General features: G+C 37.1%; 1 protein-coding gene across 7 annotated transcripts in view; it reads left to right on the top strand.

Moving 5' to 3' along the window:
* DCC (DCC netrin 1 receptor) overlaps window positions 1-22,311 on the top strand; it is a 1,086,838-nt gene that overhangs the window by 778,290 nt on the left and 286,237 nt on the right. For all 7 annotated transcript variants that reach the window (XM_072822920.1, XM_072822912.1, XM_072822902.1 and 4 more), the window contains 2 exons: window positions 20,230-20,378; window positions 22,079-22,217. In XM_072822920.1, coding sequence (XP_072679021.1) covers window positions 20,230-20,378; window positions 22,079-22,217 — 288 coding nt within the window. The remainder of the gene's footprint in view (window positions 1-20,229; window positions 20,379-22,078; window positions 22,218-22,311) is intronic.

The following is a 22,311-nucleotide window of genomic DNA, read 5'->3' as shown; positions in this document are numbered from 1 at the left end:
TATGATGAACTGGTAAATATGGCTAGTGAAAAATAAAGACAGAAGAGTATGCTATTTTTACACAGCTGTATTTGTACCTTCTTTCAACTTAAGAAGCTCTTTTCATCTATGAAGTTTATAAAACCATTTATTGAGTACCTACTATGTGTCGAGGCCTCTATAAGGTGCTGGGGATGGAAAGTAAAGTAAGGGGGCACTTAGGTGGCTCAGTAGTTAAGCATCTGCATTTGGCTCAGGTCCTGATCCCAGAGTCCTGGAAATCACGCCCCGCATTAGTCTCCCTGCTCAGCAGAGAGCCTGCTTCTCCCTCTCCCCTTGCTCCTACCCGCTCCCTGCCCCCTGGCTCATGTTCTCATTCTCTCTCTCTCAATTAAATAAATAAATACAATATTTTTTTTTAAAAAGTAAAATAAGATGGGAAAAATAATATAAAAAAATCAGGGATGAAATTTTTGATGAAAATATATCTGTAATATACATTATTCTAAATCATACTGTGGAATCAAATTATTTCCTCTTTTCTTAAACCTAAAGTTATAGTTACAAGGTATGAGTGCATAAGTACTATATAATTTAATGCACATATATGTTATGTTATAACATATAACACATAATGTGTAACATATGTGATATATAACACAACACATATATGTTGTGTTTTAGAGTGCAGTATTATTGTGTTTTAGAAAGGATCACGTCAAGAAATTTATAGTTGACTAACCTGTTACAATTCCAACCAAAATTAAGTCGCTTCACTATTTTATGGATTCTTTTAGCTGTAGCTTGTATTCCCTATATAATATGTGATAAGTCTTATACACTACACAAAAGGGCAATAATGGGACTATTGTTCTCTAACTCCAATGTTTCTGCATTATTATATTGTTTTAATAAAGATATTTCTACTTTGTAGGAAGATACCTAGGGAAAAGACACTCATAAGAGGACCCTAGTCTGTGGGAACTTCTGTTTCAGTCCAATCTTCCCACCTTGGGAAGCCCCAAATCATATCCAATATAGAGGTGGAGTTGGGCCAGAATTTCTGATTATAGGAAATTGGACAGGTACAAAGGATTGCCATGGTTGAAATTAAAAGGTTTTTAAGGTGATGACACAAAATTACTGGGTTAGATTGTAGCTGTTAAAATCAGAGTCAAGATGTTGCCCTTCAGTGTTCAGGAGGAAACGATCATGGAGTTTTATCAACTGAAAGTCCAACAACTGAACTCTGAGCCCACAGTTAATTTAAGTAACTTGTGAATTACCACCTTCTTTTAATCTATAATTGGTGTTCCAGGTCTTCCAAATGGAAGGAGAGTGAAAGATGGCTAAGAACAATGATTCAGAAGTCAGACTGACTTTGAATTCTGGATTTTTCACTCAGTAGGTAACTAGGATAAGCTAGTTCTGGCAAACCTCAGTTTTCCTCAGATGTAAAAGAGAGAGACACCTTGCAGGAATGTCAAAAAGCTTAAAAGAAAATCTGCAAAATGGGTCACAATACACTTTCAAAGGATTATTCAGAAGATTAAGCGAGATGATTAGTGTCAAATAATGAGCCACATTAATGGTAGCTCTTATAATCATGCATTCCTCCACTGCTGGATTCTAATTATTCCCATGTAATCGTGTTCCTTAATGTTGCACATAATTTGTTCATTTCTATCTCTGTGATTTTCATGTGTATTTGAAATGATTTCTTTTTTTCTTTAGGCTATTTCGTAAGTCCCTTCTATTTCTATTTTAAGATTTTACTTAAAATTTCTAAGAGCAGAAAGCCTGCTCTGGCTAAGTCACCCCATGAATCGGTCTCTTATCTTGAACAACCTCATTTTTCACTCTCCAAACTTGCTTGAATTCTATCATGCCATTCATTCATTCATTCATTCATTCAACAACTATTCATTGTGTGCCCCCCAATGTGTTTCCCAGTACTGTGTCCCTGTGTTTCCCAGTACTGGGAATTCAACAGTAAAAAAGAAAGGAAAAATACTTATCCTCATGAGGTATTTATTTTAGTGTTAGGGAGGTACAATATGCAAACAGAAATAAAGCATGCAAAAAAATAAAACAGCTTATGGGGGTAGAGAATGAGGAAGATAGAGATGCTTCTAGAAAGGAAGGTCAGTAGGGAAAGCCTTTCTGGAGAAGGGGCATTTAAGGGGACATCTGAGTGAATTTGGACAGGTGCCAGCAATGACCTTAGGTGGAGACATTTCAGGCAGACAGTAGCAGGTGCCACATCCCTGGTGGGGAAGCACAAGAATACCATCACGCTGCAGGAGAGCAAGGGAGAGGGAGAGTGGGAGACAGGGGTTGATGAGTGGCAGGGCCCAGCAAGCAAAAGCATTGGAAGCCACAGTAAAGGAAGGTAGATTTAATCTTTAGTGCAGAGGCATCTGTGTAGAAGGGAGTAACATAATCTAATTTTCATTTTTAAACTGAGAGTGAGACCAGAGAGGAGGCTAATGTAGTAGTTTAGTCAAGAGATGTTGGTAGCTCAAGTTTTGGTTTTAGAATTCAGGATACCTTTGGAAAGTAGGGACAAGACTTGGTACAGGATGTGGGATGGGAGAAAAGACAGGAAGCAAATTTACCCTTAGGTTTTAGCGAGGTGAATCATGGGGCCACTTATTAGAATCAGGAGACTGGGGAAGGAGCTGGCTTGGAGGCTATGTGAGACAAATCAAGGATTATTTATTGACACATTAGGTTTGAATATTAAATGCATGCAGGTTTTATTTTCTAATTAGACTGCATCTGAAGAAGGTGCCTAGTATTTTGAATATAAAAATAAGAGAAGATGCCACATACTGCAAGGCCAATGGCCAAGTGCAATATGGTATTTAGCTTCTAATAGTGGCAGAGCTGATCAATTGTTGGGAAGAAAATGTGGAAAAATTCTCCATGTTGTAAACTGTAAATCATCAGCACCCAAACGTCCCCAATGTATGCACTACAAGGATATGCAACCGCCATGCCAACAGACATTCATAAACCTGTCCGTCCTATAGAAGCTTCCTTCTTAGAAATCCTCCCTACAGACCAGTGAAGTAAAACCTGATGCGGCTGCTACCAGCAAGAAGTGCCTGAAAGGAGCCTCTGATCTATAGTCCAATCTCCCAGCTGCCAAGATTTTCTGAGGAACTGATCCAAAAGGGGCAAGTTACTGCCAAAATGAACGTTATCGAGAACCAGCTTGTTTTCTGACGTGTACTTTGCTTGTGTTCACTAAATAAGAGATTGAATTCTAATGTGATGTCTGTTCACAGAAGTCCTGAGGTTGAATCACCTGAAACTGTGTTGGAATTTTACCAGCAGAAGCTAGGTTTAGGCCCAAGTGGAGGACCGGAATTAAGAAGGAATTCCTTTGGTCTTCCAGCATCCCTTTTCTTTATCCTTTTCTCCATCCAGAAAGGTCTTATAGCCCTCATTACCTCAGAGCACCCAAAGTCTAAAACACTTGCCCAATGATCTGAAATATAATGTTGAATCCACACAGTAGCTTTGACATAGTTGATCCCAATGATGGAGTTTTGCAAAGGGTAAACTTTGGAATCCAGAGAGTTGAGACCTGCCCCAGGATTTTCATGTTCAACAACCCTGGTAGCAAATTGTGTGTTTGGTTTATGTTTTCTGAAAATGGATACAATATGAAGCCAATAAGCAAAAGACGTGGGTTCAAGGTTGAGGTGTTCTCTGTATCTTGTATATGTTTGAGAAAAATCACTTACTGTATTTTTTTTTTTTAAGTAGGCTTCATGCCCAACATGGAGCCCACTTTGAGTCTTGAACTCATGACCCTGAGATCAAGACTTGAGCTGATCAGAGTCAGCTGTTTAACCAACCACCTCAACTACCCAGGCACCCCATCACTTACTTTTCTGATTCTCAATTTATTTTCATAAAATAGGGATCGTATTGGATGTATGACTTTCCTAGGCCTACATTTACAACGTGCCACAAATTAGGTGGTTTAAGGTAACAGAAATTTATTCTCTGACAGTTCTGGAGAAATGTGAAATAAAGGTGCGAGCAGAGCCAGGCTCCCTCTGTAAGTCCTAGAGAAAAATCTTTCCTAGTTGCTGGCTGTTTCTGGGAGGCTATCTCCCATGTCCATGTCTCTGTGTCTCTTTGCTTCTTTTTAAAAAATATTTTATTTATTTATTCATGAGAGACACACACACACACACAGAGGCAGAGACACAGGCAGAGGGAGAAGTAGGCTCCATGCAGGGAGCCCGAGGTGGGACTCGATCCTGGGACCCCAGGGTCACGCCCTGGGCTGAAGGCAGACACTCAACTGCTGAGCCACTCAGGCGAACCTCTTTGCTTCTTTTTATAAGAACACTTGTCATATTGGATTTAAAGCCTACCCCAACACCGTAGGACTTCATTTAATTGAACTGATTGTATTTGCAAAGGCCTTTCTGGGTACACATGAATTTTCAGGGGATACCATCCAATCTAGTACATATGCACTGCCCTACAAATCACAGAGATTTTTAATAAGATTCCAAGTAATCTGAATGAGGACTGAGCAAACTCTGAAGCATGTATATACACATTTTTTAATTAAGAAGCAACCACTTCATTTTAAAAATAATCTCAGTCATTGTCTCTCCAGCAGAGGAGTACTACGAAACGTCCTAGTTTCCTTAAAATCATACTTGACTATGCTCCTACCTTCTGCCTTTCTCCAGAATTCTAATCCTGCTTGTAGGCTGTAGGACGTACTGTCTTCTGAATATTAAGGTCCGCAAACTGCGCAGGTGGCCCTAGAGGGACTCACAAGCGAAAGGAATCATCTGGATGACAAAGTTTGCAGAAGCTGCCAGTAGAACGGGTACCAAGTGCATGCTCAGATTCTCATTGTTGATCATCAGTTTATTTGCTCCGGAATAGTGATGGCAACGTGTTGACTCTAACTTTAACAGCTACAACCTAGCAGTAATTGTGTGTCATCACCTTAAAATCTGACAAGTTCAGTCCATAGCAATCTCCCGCACCTGTGAAATACCCTGTAAGCAAGAATTCTGGCCCAACCCAACTCCCATGATAGAAAGCATAAAATTAATAGTGTCAAAATTAACACTGTCAGAGCTCAGATTTGAACCTAGCATAACATTCCTACCCCAATGCTAATGCACGCACGTGTGTGTGTGTAAACTAAGATTAGTTATGATCATTTCAAGGAAATAGAAAAAGAAATTAATTGAAAGTTAACTACATTCTAACAGTTCCTTAATGAGTAAAAATTCCTGTTACTTCAGAACACATAGCCATGACAGGATAATGTGTTTGTTTTTTTTTTTAATTCCAAAATTATTGTGTTTAAGCCACTCTGAATGAGTTCTTCTAACTCTACTGCTGAGGAAATGCTAAATATATAAATTTTACTTACTTCCTGTTATAAATCACTTGCTTGATCTTAACCCTCAGTCTGCTGTCTTAATCTTATCCCACAACCTTGCAAGGAAATAAAAAATAATTATTATTACTTCCATTTTTCAGTGGGCTGGCTGGCTTATAGTTCATGCAAGCTCTTCACAAAAAGACTTAAGATTCCCAGAAATAACTTGCTGCTAGTTCTGGTGTTGTGTTTCATCATTTAATATATTTAACTCCAAATAAAAATGTATTAACATATTTAACATATAACTGATTTATTTTAGATTATACCAATAGCTTGATTAATTTTATCGCTTTGTATGTGATTTGTTCTATATCCTCCTTACAACTTAATGTTCTTACAGTAATTTTGCCACTCTCATTGGAAATATTGTTTTCCCCTATTTCAATCCATGAATTCTTAAATTAGCTTAGTAGCACTCCTCTATCTGCCACGTTCTGTGTAGTAGCTACTAGCCGTAAGTGGCTGTTGAGCACTTGAACTATGGCTTGGCCAAATTGAGGTGTAAATGTTAAAGACTTAGTATGGGAAAAAAAAAAAGAAAAAAAAACAGAAAATAATATGTTAGCAAATCTTTTATTGATTATAGTTTGAAATGATGATATTTTAGATATATCGGGTTAAACATGTATTATTAAAATTAATTTTACTCATTACATTTTACTTTTTTAATGTGGCTACTAGAAAGTTAAAGTTAGTATGAGCATCCATGGCTCACATTATATCTATAGTGAACAGTGATGACCTGGATGTTTACACTCTTCTGTCTTATACCCAACAAGCAGGAAGTCAAGAAGATTGCCAGTCTGACATTAAATTGAGTTTGAGAGTCACTGAAATGCAGTGGTTAAATGTAACCCTTCTCGGAGAAGTATTTCTTAAGTCTCACCTAAATAGTATTCGTATTTAACCATTATTTTCCTTATTTGATTCCATATTAATGGACATCATAATCAATAGCCTTTGAATGTTTCAGTCAAAGGCTTTTTTTTTTTTTTTTTTCCCCTACTGGCCTGACACTTTCTGGCACCAATGAAAATAAAAGCAAAGGAAGTGGGCTTGGGGAAAGAAAGGAAGCCTTTGATGCAGAGCAGCGCACCAGTGTCCCTGTGTTCAGTTCTACTTAGAGTCGTCCAACTTCTGTGAGATGATTTACTGCTGAAGCCTATTTGTCTTCCCGCTGCTATCTCTGAGCAAGCCTAAATCTTCCATGTGGTTAATAAACTTCTTATCTTTTGAATACTGAAAATAAAATAAACTTAATCCTCAGGGTGGTTCAGTCAGCAGACCGGGAGCCTTTTAGATGCTTCTTAGAGATAGCGGACAACCAGGTTTCCTGCCCTGCGCGATTATCAATCTTCCTCTTGCATGCATGTATGTGTAAGGGTGTTAAAGGTGCTCCTCAGTGATAAATGTCAGTGGAATCGCAAAGTGAATATTAATTTCAGCATTGTCAAGGTCAGATGTGTATCCAGGTTCATTGTTATTGGAATTTTTATTGTTGCCGCTGTTAGGAAAGATATTTCACCTTGGGCTCTTTTTTGCAAGAGTCAGGAGAAAAAGGGAGCAAAATTTCTTTTTTTTTTTTTTACGATTTTATTTATTTATTTATTTATTTATTTATTTATTTATTTATTTATTCATGAGAGACCCAGAGAGAGAGAGAGAGAGAGAGGCAGAGAGACACAAGCAGAGGAAGAAGCAGGCCTCATGCAGGGAGCCCGATGTGGGACTCGATCCCAGGTCTCCAGGATCACGCCCTGGGCCAAAGGCAGGTGCTCAACTGCTGAGCCACCCAGGTGTCCCAGGAACAAAATTTCTTAACATACATATACATTACTCAGAGAAAAGTGCCTTGGCACATCCGGATCTGTTAATTGGGGTAATTATTTTGAGTGCCGTAAGTAAGATCAAAGTGTGGGTGTTGAGGAACTAAGTAAGTTGGGAACAGAACAAACAAATGATCACAAAATCTTGAGACTAGAAGATAGTCCTGAAAAGTGGCTATGTGTGTGGAAAAAGGAAGAAAGAAAGCAGGATAAATAAATAAAGAAGGGGAAAAAGTCTGTGATGAGGCCATTCATTGAAATAGAGTATGGGGACACCTGGGTGTCTAATTTTAGTCTTGTATTAACTATTTTAGTGAACAACACCAGAAACATCCAACTATTCAAGTCAGAAGTACAGAAGTCATTCCTGGTGCTTCCTTCCATCTCCCCGCCCTGTCTCCAATAATTAAATGCTGGTAGTTTGATCTTATAGACAGCTCTTGAATCCCTCCCCACTGCCATTCTTCTAATTGGAGCTGTTAACCACTCTCTTCTGTGCTATAGAATATTCTCCAACTGGGCTCCCAATCCCCACATTCACCCTCTTCAGCTCACTCTTTATATAACTGAGTACAAAATGCTTAAACTCCTCAATTCCTTTCTGATTCTTAGCATAAAAGATCAAAATCTTCCCACAGCCTTTAAGATCCCATCTGGTCTCATCCCAGCAATCTCTCTCATCTCATCTGAATCCCTCTTCTCCTGGCTTCTTGTCCTGCAACCTTAGAATGGCAAATCCTATGGAAGTTTTCACTTTTTACCTTTTCAGTTCTTCCAGTGCCTGGCACACTGTAAAAAATTACTCAATACTTATTGAGCAGTTCCTTTTTGCCAGATGCTATTCATATTTTACTTATTATGAATCTCCACAACAAACTCATGGGTTAAGTATTAGTATTAACCCCATTTTTAAGATAAGGATAATTAAACTCAGATTTTTTTTTTAAGATTTCACTTAAAATCTTTAAAAGCCATCCAGCCGTCCCTAAACTTAGAGATATTAAATAGCTTGATCCAGGCACCTAGCCTGAGCAAAGGTACTAGATTTCAACCCAGAGTCTTCCATTCTGGAGTCCATACTCTTTACTGTTAATCTCTTTCACCAAAGCGTATTAGATGGGATCCGTTGGCATTGCCTGCATCAGAGAAGCCCAGATCTCTGTGAAACCTATGTGTTAGGAGACTAGAGCTCTAAATTTCTTCTTTAACTTACGGTCCCTCCCTAAAGAGCCAGTTTACCCAAGGCAGTTCCTTACCTTTTAAAGCCTAGAAATAGATAAACAATAAATTTCTTCCCCCAAAGAGATAATATATTTTTTTTAAGATAGGATCTTTTTGTCGTAATGTAGAGAAACCTACTCACTTGACTCTCTGAAAAAGATTGCCACTTCCTTCTTCTCTAATAAATGGCAGCAGGGAACTTTTATAAAAGCAATCTATACAAGTCATTTATTGCTCTATTAAAACTACAAACATCAAATATTGATTCTTCCCATACTGACCATAATACAAACCAACTTTGAGAAAGGTTGCTGGGATTTAGTTACATTATCACCATGGGAAACACTCTGGGTTGCACATAAGCTGAAGACACCTGCTTCTCTGATGCATATCTATTTATAGAGAACTGACATTTTTGCGTGCAGAAATACAATCCTGAATTATATGTGAGTCTCAAATAGCAAGCAAGAGGTCTGTGCATGCCCTTACTAGGAATTTCTGCTTGCGGATCTTCTGTAAGAATTAAACATAAATTTGTGGTTTGTATAATAACAATAAAAGTAACTCTATGTGGAGCATATGTGAGGAGGTTGAAAGGCTTACCTTTAATGTGTTATGACACCGCAGGCAAATCTCCACTGTCTTATCAGACACTCTCGAGGCCACGTTTGATTTGTAGACATTATCCTGATGCATAGGACTCATGCTATACCTTATACGACTCTAGAATGTTATGTTTCCTTTTTTCCCTGTCGCATTAGTCATTTCCCCATGGACTTCCAAAAGTCTTGAGAAGAAGAAGAAGAGCAATATCCCTTCTTCCAATTGTCGGATGAGGGAACCAAACTATGGAAAAGTTCAAGGGCCTTGAGTCTGGGTAACAGCAATATTAACTACCATGTTATCTGGAACACTTGCTTCTCTATATAGTCTCACATAATCCTAGTTTAATCCTAGATGCTTTTCACTTTTCCATTATTTTTATTTTTATTTTTATTTTTTATTTTTACTTTTTTAATAAATTTATTTTTATTGGTGTCCAATTTGCCAACATATAGAATAACACCCAGGGCTCATCCCGTCAAGTGTCCCCCTCAGTGCCCATCACCCAGTCACCCCCACCCCCCCCGCCCACTTCCCCTTCCCCCACCCCTAGTTCGTTTTCCATTATTTTTATTTAGAATGTCTTCAAAGTTCCTGACAACTCTTTGGAAAATAACTTGATTTTTTTTTCTTTTTTTTTCTGAGCACTCATTCTCAAACTGAAATTTTAGAGACAAACATTCTTAAAAAAATGGACAAATTTTGAAACTTTCCTCAGGTATCTTAAGACACATCATATTTTCTTAAAACTGGTAGAATGTCATTTGATTTGCTGATAATGTTAACAAAATAGAAAAACAATTTAATAATTGATAATTCCGTGCTTCTGGTTGTTTCCCTGATATGAGATCATTTGTGTCATTTTAATTTAGTTCACTTTGGATTTTTTTTTTAAGATTTTATTTATTTATTAATGAGAGACACAGAGGGAGAAGCAGGCTCCCTGCGGGGAACCCGATGCAGGGAAACCCGATGCGGGACTCCATCCCAGGATGCTGGGATCACACCCTGAGCCGAAGGCAGAGACACTCAACCACTGAGCCACTGGGGTGCCCCTCTTTTTAAAAATATTTTATTTATTTATTTGAGTGAGAGAGAGTGAGCAAGTACAAGTGGTGGAGGGGCAGAGGGAGAAGAAGAAGCACACTCCCACTGAGCAAGGAGTCCAATGCAGGGCTGGACCCCAGGACTCCAGGATCATGACCTAAACCTAAGGCAGACGCTCAACCACTGAGCCACCCAGACACCCCACTTTGGAATTCTTCTCATTATCTTTACTTAGAGGCCTCATCATCAGAAGCCTTCCCCAAGCTGTATAGCAGTTTTTCTATTTACCAGCTTGTAAATTCTATTTCGAAAAAGCTAATTTCAAGGCCATTACCCATCAAACTCATTTACACTCATGTATACTGACTCATCGGATTCTTCACACCTGAACTTCCTTGTCCTTCTTTTCTCCATCATTGCAATTATTTTTTTTTTAATTAATTAATTTGAGAGAGAGCAAGAACCAAGAGAGCAAGTGCATGCCCTTGTGACCTTGAAAGGGGTACTGGCGAGGGACAGAGGGAAAGTAGACTCCCCACTGAGCTTGGAGCCCTAGCTGGAATTGATCCCTTGCCCCTGAGATCATGATCTGAGTGGAAATCAAAAGTCTGCACCCAGCTGACTGAGCTACCCAGGCATCCCCTTCAGTGCAATTCTTAATTGTCCTTCAAGAAATATTCTTGACCAAATTCCCATAACCATCCCTAATTACTGTATACTTCATCCATAGATATATGTTTAGAAAATATACTCCATTGTCTATGCAGAGAGGTTTTAATCTGGTTATATAGAGTCTGTTGTTCAGATCTAGGTGTTTCCTGTATGTGTGTGTTTTCTCTGTCCTGCTAAATTCCTGGAAAAAAAAAAAAAAACCTACCTTGGTCAAATATTTCACAATATTGGAAGTAGTACTGTATCCTAAACACACAAAAAGTATGATTAGACTTTAAAATCAGCTGGCACTTCTATCTAAAAGGGAATGTTATGTATTGGAAAGTAACCAAACTTGAGCTATTCTGGAAAAAAACATTATAAGGAGGAAAAATGTCAGTGTGATTAAGTTTATATTACATCTAGCCTTTAGTAATATAGAAACTTAAACACATTTGGCTAAAAATTTAAGTTTTTAACTTCAATATTTGGTACCTTGTAAGCAATTTCTCTAGATCATAATAACAATTACTTTTGACAAGACTTAGAAATCTCTGCTTTAAACGATTTGAGACCTCAATCATGCAGTCAGCATCTACATTCTCCATTACATTTTACATTTCTAGGGCTTGCCTGTTTTCTAAAGTGAAGTTCAAAATACTCTGCATACTTCACCAAGACTATTACTACTTGACTATGTCAGGGAAAAGCCAGAGCTATCCCACTGAAAAGACCTTATCTTGAAGTCAATTTCTGAAACTATTTTTATTATTAAACTGCTCCTAGCTCTAGTTCTAGGAAGATTACTTTCAGTACTTTTTTTTTTTTCAGAGAGACTCATTAAAGTTTCTTTCTACTACACTGTCAAAAATATCCATCCTTTGATATATTAGCATATATACGTGTATATATATATGTATATATAAGTAATAGGTAAGTCCTATGTATCACACGTCATATATGTGTATAGTTGTATTTTATCGACATTTCTCTATACACACACAATGACATAGTTGAGTGTATTGTGGGTTAGCAGATGCCACCTATTAAAACCCTAAATAAAACTATCAGGTAATAACCACTTTCTCCAACCGAGTCTAGTTAGACTTCTGTGGTTTTGTAGTAGAAACCTACCCCATAGGTTGTGCTTCCTTCTTGCCAAATTACTGTCATATCTCCTAACTACGTATAGTTCAGTCAAGAAGGGGTTTCATTATGTTAATAATTACATTGCCCGCAGGCTTTTTGATGTTACATTCCCTGTACAGAATAGAAACAGATTTCATAGAAATATCGTTAAAGCTGTTAACTACGGGAGGAAAAAAAATCAAAGAGGCAATCAAAGCATGCACTTTATTATCAATAAATGCAAATTGTTTCAGAAGTGGCTTGCATTTGAAACACATTCAGTTAGGAGATCATCAGCAATGGAAGCCACTGTTTAAATAAGAGCTTTGTGGCCTAAATCCATTTAGATCACTACAGACTATTACTTAGATCTGTTGCTATCCATTTTAAACAATGAGCTCAAGAATCATTTTTAAATTAACGAATGAATAAGGAGGTAGAACCATGCTCAGAATTTTGGACTGATTTGAGGACATTTGAATTATAGCTCATTATTTAAATGACAACACGTGATTTTTTTTTCAAATGCACTAGTACTTTAGTTCCATTAAAAAAAAAAAGGGATTTGGTAGCTGTTAAATTGATGATTTAGGAACAGTAGGACACATTGTACTACACAGTCATTTTGAAAAGACTTTAAATATTCAAATGTTCAACTACATATTCTCTGACACTAACATTTGTCTTCATTTCGGACTTCCAGCTGAGAAACATCAGTATAATGGTGAAAAGACATCAGCCTCATTCAGTATTATGAAGGCAGTGGCACGTCTTGATCCTTCTAAAGCTTTTCTGTGAAAATTTTATATTTACATTCTTATTTATAAGGGATTATTTTAAACTCCAAAAATATTTTTAGAAGCTTATATTTGATAAATCATAATTTAGAATTTAGTCTGTTTAATACAAATATCAAACTAGAGTAAAGAGACATCAGGAAGATAGACATGTAGATAAATATTGGAATAGAAACAGCAAAAGAAAGGAAGAAAAAGGAAAAAAAGGCATTCATATATGCTCTGACTTCTTGATCAGCAAAAGCTCTAACATCTTGAAAACCTAAAATATTTGATGAATTAAACCAGATGAATTCAAATTCCTTGAATTGCCCATGATTTAACAAATGAAACAGAAGTCTTTCATAAACATGTTTCAGCTTCTGAATTTTACAAAAAGTTGAAGATGTCTCTTTAAACTGAAATTATTGCCATATTTTCCATCATAAAGTAATTAGCAATCATTACCAATAAACTGATATTCAAGAATCATTGGTTTGGGTGCTGAGTGGTTTAGAGACTCTTGGTTTCAGCTCAGGTCTCATGGGTCAGAAGATCAAGCCTGCCTGGGGCTCTGAGCTCAGTGGGGAGTCTGCTTGAAGATTCCCACCCCTGTCTGTCGCCCAACTTCTGCATACACACACTCTTTCTCCCTCTCAAACAAATAAATAAATCTTAAAAAAAAAAATCATCGGTTTTCAGAGCCAAAAGAAACCAGAGATATTATCTAATCTATTGGGAGATACCACTTGGTGAATCATAGACACTAATGATGGACACTATGGGCCCTACACCTAAAGAATGTACACAGTACATCCTTGAAAATGTACATACAATTTTAGGGGCTCTACTGACTCCTTGATGCCAATGGCTGGTCTTTATCATAAGTAGAGTAGGGGTAAGAAACTATACCTTCTGAACCTCATCTTAACGAATTATAGCTCGTTAAACTGATAACCTCACCTCTTTCTCTTACCCTCGTGCACAAAGACATATTCTTACATATACAGGACAAAAATACTTTCTGTCTTCAGTATGATTATATATGATAAATGATGTTGTATTAAAGATTCAGTTAACTTTTATATGCCATTTTGGGGGGTTAATATCCAATAAGATTTCATTATAAATGAGTGCTCTGTTATACTATAAATTTATATACATAGTGAGAAATTACTGTCCCCAGTGCAAATAGTGACATGTAATACATCTCATTTACTCCAACATAAGTATTTAATTTGTTCTTAGGTACAGGTGTTATAACGAATTTCTACTGAAACGCAATATTGAAATTTAAAAAGGTGGTTGGTTAAGCTGACATTGATTGATGAGTTACTTGCATAGATTATGCATCTATTCTGAAATCTTGCCGTTCTTTGAAGAAATAGGTAACTCAAATAGAGATGAGGAGAAATTAGATGCAGTTTGCCACAAAATTATTGTCCAACTGAGGGGATCAGTGGGGATTATTAAAGACATCTTGGAAATGATGAGCAGTTAAGGCCATTATGTTTCTTGACTGACATACTAAAATGTAATGAAATGGAAGGCTGAAGCTGTTAACTGTATCGATTTCACATATAATTCCCATTGTGGAACACTTTTTGTCTCCCTTTTTCTCTTTCGCTCCTAATATGCATACAATAAATCACATATGTAAAACTATGTAAGCTATGCTTGAATATATAGGTATAGATCTGAATAAATACACAAATATATACATGCATACCTACACAATTAACGTAAAACACAGTATCTTATCCACAGACCTATGCTCGGGCTAAAATTCAAAAGGGAAATATTAGAGAATTCATGAATTTGAATGTATAGCATATTGTGAAGAAAAACATGTACTAGCTTATGTGACATAGTCTTGACACTAGCTAGGAATAGTGTAAAGAAAAACATCCCATACACAGGCAATATTTTTGGTCTTAGTACATGATGAATGTATGATTTGGTATTAATTCTTTGACATTTTAATGTTTATACTTACTTGGAACAACAACCACAATATCATGGTATCTTAATTTTAATACAGGACAATGTTAGAGAAAATCAACTAATGCAATCAGATCATAAAACAAAATATATTTTATTTTATTTATTTTTTAATAAGATTTTATTTATTTATTTATACATGAGAGACACACAGAGAGAGAGAGAGAGAGAGAGAGAGGCAGAGATACAGGCAGAGGGAGAAGCAGGCTCCACGCAGGGAGCCTGACATGGGACTCGATCCCGGGTCTCCAGGATCAGGTCCTGGGCTGAAGGCGGCGCTAAAACTCTGAGACGCCTGGGCTGCCCAACAAAATAGGTTTTAAAACAAAAAGTTGAAGTAGGAAATAATTGAGTGCCAAGATGCATTCCTTTCTCAGAAAAAGACAAGTGGAAACTTTACAACAACAAATAGAATGTTATCATTTGGTCGGAATTGGCTTATACTCCTACTGCTGTTAGTGTACATTCATACTAAATGCTCTGAATGCCCTTTTTTTACTTCTGGTGTCTATTATCTCTGTTTAAGATTCTTATGGAATCCCAAGCACATGTTTTTCCCTGATACTGTCTAATGACCATTAAGAAGGGAGAATAATTCAGTTGTGAACAGACAATCCGAGGAGGCACTACCAGTGTGAACTGAATCCAAATTACTTACCGCCTGATGTTGTCTTATAGGAAACCAAGCTATATAAGCACATAAACAAATTACAGAGTGGGCAAAGTGTACCTAGGATCATGTGCACACAACAGATATGGACACATATACCAGCTTTAGTTCTCATCGGGTATGTTAGGAAAACACTGTTTTCTGATCACTTGTAGTAGCAATCCTGAATTAACAAGATCAAAGGAGTTAGACTATGTAGAGCAGCTGTTTTCATTTTAGGCTTTTTATTTAGGGTAACATTTGATAATTGTATATAAGATATATACATTTGACACACACTTATTGAATATGTTGTATATGCCTAGCATTGTGCATATCCCTGTGGAGACGACAACTGCTCCTATTATATGGGAAACTAAGTAGAGTGTTTTGATCCTTTTCCTTACAAACAGGCTGGACACTAAGCAGCCCTCGCTGGGCTCATCAGGGGAGGAGTGTGGTCTTTCAGTAGTTTTTGTGGGGATGCTGCCTTGAGTTGTAGGCATCTGAGTAGCCTCTCTGTTCTCCCCACGATGCCTGATGGAAGTGGCTATGAGGTTGGCATATGTGATTGCTATATGCTCAAAGAGCCCTAGTCTGGTGGGCTGTGCTCTCTCATCCCCACTATTCTAGGTGGTGCCCTCAGCTTGGCCTTCCAGATTCTCAGGTGGCTTGCTCTTCTTCCAATTACCACTTTGTGTTCTAGTGGATGAGCAGAAACCTCCCAAATAATGTCTTCCCTTCCTTTCTCCAAGTAAAAGAGACTTGCTCATTCCCTAGGCCTCTTGGAGTCATTCTGCTTTGGGAAAACTTCCTTGAATGTAGAGTGATGGTCTTGAATGTTGGCCATCTTTAAATCTTAGGCTGGGATTCCAGAATGAGCCATGTTTTTAGTAAGCAGTGCCCTTTCAGTTTAACTACAGGTGAGCAAGAAGAAACACATTTAGTTAATACTTCATACACCACTGGGCCACAAGGATATGCTCTGTGAAGTTTCAAAATTCTGGTTATGTCACATTCAACATGACGTAAGTTAAGGAGGTCACTCCGTCTCAGTTCTCTTGCTCCTTTCTTTGTCTCTATTCCTTGGAAAAATAATAGGTTCCAAATCATAAAACCTCCTCTCTTAAAATGTTTGCATTGTCATTGTGAATATGTCAGTAATCATAGAGCATGAAAATTACAGTTTTTTTTATTGCTATTCTTTAAAATATTGTACTTTGAAAATCCAGTTGAACAATGTCAGTGGGCAAGTTTTTATTTTGCCTTTTTTCCCCCCATGGAGCAAAATGTTTGCTTCATTATAATACAGTTCTAATTGTATCAATATGAGCTTTGAAACAGGCACGACTCCCTGTTGTTGTATTGTACAGTATTGTCTATTGAAGTCCCCTTTGTGGAATAAGGGATTTTCCATAGAAAAATTACCCCTTCCTGGAAGAGTACCAAGGTGAGGGCACTCTCATTGTCTATCAGAATATAACTTTTTGAGAGCCAGAGTTCTCTCTATGGAAGGAAGGACATAAAAGGAATGGGGAACACAGGAACAAACCCTATAGAGATGGATTGCAATGGGAGATGACTCTGTAGAGTCACGAAAATTGTACATGTGTACCTGTGCATTTCAGTATATGTATGCATGAATGCATTTCTGTATGTACAAGTGTATGCACGCTCCTGTTTTTCATTCACTAATACGATCTAGAGGCAAGACACCCAAGTAGCAATGAACACAGCTAAAACCCAGATCTTTGTCTTGAATACCATTCCCCACTAAAAGGGATGAGACATCTCTGGAGAAATGTTTGTTTCCATAACTGAGGCAGGATAAAGGTGAGCCTTGAATATAGTCTGCTAGGAAGATAGGAAGTGCTCCAACAAGTGATGGAGCTTGTTGCAAGGATAGAGGAACCAGCTTAAAGAGGACTTCACTGGCCGAATTTGAGCTAGACAATTTGAACACCAAAAGATTAAGGACAATTGTGAATGATAAACCAAAAAAAAAAAAAAAACAAGAAATCCATGTGCCCGTACCACCTATATGGGTTCTTGAGGCACTTGGGTGGCTCAGTAGGTTAAGTATCTAACTTTTGATTTCAGCCCAGGTCATGATCCGGTCTGTGTCCTGTGATCAAGTGCTGCATGGAGCTCTGTGCTCATTGGGGAGTCCACTCGTCACTCTCCCTCTGCTTCCCTCTCCCAAATAAATAAATAAATAAATAAATAAATAAATAAATAATAATGAATGAATAAATAAGATCTTAAAAGAAATGTAGGGGTGCCTAGGTGGGTCAGTCAAGTGAAGCATCTGCCTTCTGCTCAGGTCATGATCCCAGGGTCCTGGAATCAAGCCCTGCATTGGACCTCCTGCTCAGCAGGGAATCTGCTCCTCCCTGCCCATCTTCCTTTCCCCAAGCTCATTGTCTCTCTTGATCTCCCTCAAGCTCTCTCTCTCTCTCAAATAAACAAATAAAATATATTTTTAAAAGAAATGTGGGTTCTTGCTTATAATAGAGTGTTAAGTGCCAAACAATTTGGAGGAAGTGTTTAAAAAATATTTTGTGACCACCATGCTAAAAATTGACTTATCAAGCTATTAATAGGTATTAATTCTAAGAGATTTTGATAAATAATATTTATATTATTCTGACATAATATCTCCCCACAAATTGCTTATTGGTCATAAGCAGTGGAGCAGAGGTTGGGGTATTGCGGGGAGGGCACAGGGAGACCAGTTAACTCTATGGTGGAGAAATCTGGCAGCGCCTTGACCAAGTATTCAGAACTAACATAACAGGCCAGGGAGGGAGAGAAGGCTTATGCCTCTGGACATGATGCCCTGAGGAGACAGACATCACTCATATTTCATTTCAGTCTAGAATGCATAATCAAAATCCAACATGAAGAAACAAAAGCAAACCCCAAATAAGTAATATTTTATTAATTAAAAAAAAAGACTATAGTCTTCAAAAGTATAAATCACCTAAAAGATAAAGATGGGCTTTGGAACTGTTCCAGCCCAAAGCCAACTAAAAAGATAATGACAGTGAAATGCTAACTTGACCCTAGACCGAATCCTGAACTGGAGAGGGAAATGCTACATAAAGTACATTTTTGGGTCGGGTGACACAACTGGAATGCAGATGAAGATTAGGTAAAAGTATTGTGTTATAGTATGAAATTGTACCGAAGTTAGTGTTATTCATGTACACACTAATGCTTAGGAAATACGCACTGAAGTATTTGGGGGTAGAAAACCATAGTATGTGTAACTTAATCTAAATAGATAGATTCAGATTCTCTATCTCTATATAATAAATACAATAAATGCAATATATATGCATGTATGGAAAAAGATAGGTAATATATGTATATCTAGGTAAAGGGAACATGGGTATTCTATGTACTATTTTCATTCTTAAAATTTTCTGTAGGTTTAAAATGATTTTCAAGTAAGCTTTTAAGAAATTATTAGCAATTATTTGTTAAGGTGAAATAATGTAAATATTAATAATAGGTATGCTCAAGATTTGGGGACTGGTGGGAAAATCTTTGAAGATGACCCAAATGAAGTATATATCAGAAACATGTACATATATATTATTATATATATTTATATATAATATCAGAAAATGTATATAAAATATAAATTTTTCCCCAAATAAATGTGTGAGCAGTGGTGCCTTAAGGAGGCTGGATGCCATGCAATGAATCCTAGAAAATGATCCAGGGACACAGGCACTGCACTGATCTAAACTCTGTCAGCCAGGTTTACAGATTGTTTTCCGTGGAACATTCAAACTCACAAAATTCTACTAGAGGCCTAAAATGTGTATCTGTTCAAACCTAGGTAATATTTCTCCCCTACGCTGAGGCAAATGTACAGTGTGTTTAAGTTAAAATTATTATACTTGCAATGATGAAACAATTTTAATTGAGATTATGATTACTAACATGGATACTGGATTTACAATTTACATACCATATATTCAGGTCTATAAATAAAAAGTTTTGCACAAATTAAAAAATTGCAAGTCTGGAATTTGAAGGAGTTTCTTAACTTATGTCATATGCAAGCCTGACCTGATCATATGTTATGCTGTGTATAGTCTTTAATAATTCTGTTTGACGTGAATATCATGTATTTTGCTCAAATATATGATTTGATATACAGACCCCACTTGAGGTGTTAAATATAACACTGCACATGTACCACATTATCTTCCTAAAATCTGAAAATTTCTATGTCTCAAAATTTATCTGGACACAAGTGTTTTGGTTAAGCAATTGTGGTCCGGTGCTATATAATTTCTTTAATAAACACAATACTTATTCTTGATTAAGTAAAGTAGCAGTTATGAGAGAAAATGGAATACTAGAAAGTTAAATTGAAAATTAAATGCCGAAATTAATTTAAAGGACACAGAATTGGTCAAGATTTAAAAATGCTGACATAAATAAAGATGTTGTAAGTTATCCATAGCCGTGCTGTTTATTTAAATTATAAGTAGAATCATGATGTACAAGTATTTTGATTGTATTTTCTCATTTTCCTTCTGTGGTTATTGGTCATACACAAAGGCATACTGGCATAGTGGAAAGCTTTCCATACTAAAAATTTGGACTAAGAATTCTCCTCTTTTTCTGTCATTTTCCAAGTCATTTACATTCCCTGACCAGTTTCCTCCACTGTAAAATGAAACGGGTAACTTAAGATTAATTTGTCCTCTCCTGAATTTCATAATGAAATGATTCTAAAATTCATTACCTTATATTTACGTTTTATTTCTTATCCCATTTTGTTCTAAAAATAGTGCATGGGGCTATAATATCCTTAAGCTGTAAAAGATGTATTTTGTTTATTTTGCAAAAGAGAACCCTCTGAGACTAACCAATTTCTTTTGTACACAGTACAAGTTCCAGGGCCAGTAGAAAACCTGCATGCCGTATCTACCTCACCTACCTCAATTCTTATTACCTGGGAACCCCCTGCCTATGCAAACGGTCCAGTCCAAGGGTACAGATTATTCTGCACTGAGGTGTCCACGGGAAAAGAACAGGTAGGCAAGGGAATGGGCCCAATGCTGCCACCTATTGGATAGTTCTAGGACCAGAGCCATAGGAGAAGATCTACAGACTCTTGGTACAGTCCAGTCCAGCATCTTAATTGGATAGCTAATTACTTTTAAAGTACTGGTTATTAGAAGCGATAAACAATTTAATTTAATTCTGATTGTAAGAGAAGCAAATGGGCAATGAGGTGAAGTCACTGTAAAATAGGATTTTATTTATTTATTTATTTATTTATTTATTTATTTATTTATTTATTTTTTGTTGTCTAAGTAGATAGTGGCCCGGGCGGGTGTAGCCACATTTACATGAACTCATCTGGTCCTAGAAAACATTTTGAGTCCTTATCTTAAGAATGATTTATCTTTTGTTCAATGACCTCAGTCAAGTTACATTTTTTGTTCTTATATATTTGAGTTATTTCTGTCTTCTCCTCACCATCAGGTTGTAGTCACCTGTAGTCATTTTTCATTGTTTTTCAGGAAACCTCTCTCCAGAAGGCTACTTGCTTCCTTCTTACATTTTGTGGTTTGCACAGACCCCTAAAAATAGGACAATTAGATTTTCAGATAAATAAGTATTGAAGGGGAGACACATGAGACTCAGCAATTCTGTTTTGTGACATGTATCTGACTATTGAGACGTTTACTTCCAGATTCTCAATCTCATGTGGAAAAAGATATATAGACAGTGCGTAGCTAAGTAAGAAAAACCAAGAGCCCACCTTGGGATAGTAGAGTTCTTAGAATGTCTTATGAAGCCTGCCAAGCATACTGTGGTCTTCATGCATCCACACAAACTGCATGATAGAGATTTTACTTAAAAAAAAAAAATGTTTTGCAAAAATCCTTTTCAGAAATCGTTTGAGCCCTAAGTTATGTTGCACAAGAGGAATTACTAAGATCTCTTATATAATCAATCATCCCGGGTTTTTGTTGTTGTTGTTGTTGTTGTTGATTTGCTGTCTTCATGCTATTTAGCTCTTGCTTTCATCCTTCTTTGCAACACATTTTTGGCTTCTCCAATAATGCATTTCACCTACCCACTTAAATAAATTCAGAAATGATGTTACCTGAGACAAATATGAGTGTGAGCATCATTGTGGAGAATAAAATAATAGGTCTTCTAGAACAAACTGGCTCTGATTTCTCAATGACCTTCACCTCCAGTACCTCATTTCTGCAGCTGTGAAGTGCTGAAAACGGTTCCAACCCACCTCACAGCACTGTAGGAGAGAAAGATTGTGGCAAAGTATCTGTCAGTTTCAAGAACTGGGGGTATATTTCAGCAAGTGAGGGAAGAAATCTACTGTTTTGTAGTGAATTATTCCATTTCGGGTAGAGGAGCAAGTCTCTCTTCCCATGGATTCACAGGCTGCCCTGTGCCTGTCAGAGTTTCGGTGTGGGTGGAATACCTCACGCCATTCGATGTATTGGGTGGCATTAAACACATTGGAGCTTAATGACTGTAAAAATAGCCTGGTGCTATTTTAACTAGAAGTCTACAGAATGGTTTGGGATTTAGTGGGGGAGTGTGTGTCACAAGTTAGGTTTTACAACAACTCATTAGAAGGCTAGAGTGTAGTTTTGTGAGTAAGAGTCTAATATCCAATTCTGTGATTGCACAGAATGGCTGTCATTTCTGCTTTAGTGTGCCTCCTGAATAACAGTTTGGCATTTTATGTCTCCAGAATATAGAGGTTGATGGACTATCTTATAAGCTGGAAGGCCTGAAAAAATTCACGGAATATACTCTTCGATTCTTAGCTTATAATCGCTATGGGCCAGGAGTATCTACTGATGACATAACGGTGGTTACACTTTCTGATGGTAAGTCATAGACAGTGAAACTTGACTCACGTATTTGGTAGTAATGAAATAATGTTGCATGTATGCTATAGATTGCATCCTTAAGGTTTTCTAA

The sequence above is a fragment of the Canis lupus genome, chromosome 1 (assembly GCF_048164855.1).
Source record: "Canis lupus baileyi chromosome 1, mCanLup2.hap1, whole genome shotgun sequence".
Classification (NCBI taxonomy): domain Eukaryota; kingdom Metazoa; phylum Chordata; class Mammalia; order Carnivora; family Canidae; genus Canis; species Canis lupus.
The sequence above is the reverse complement of the archived record's forward strand: the minus strand, read 5'-3'. Positions and strand labels throughout refer to the sequence as shown.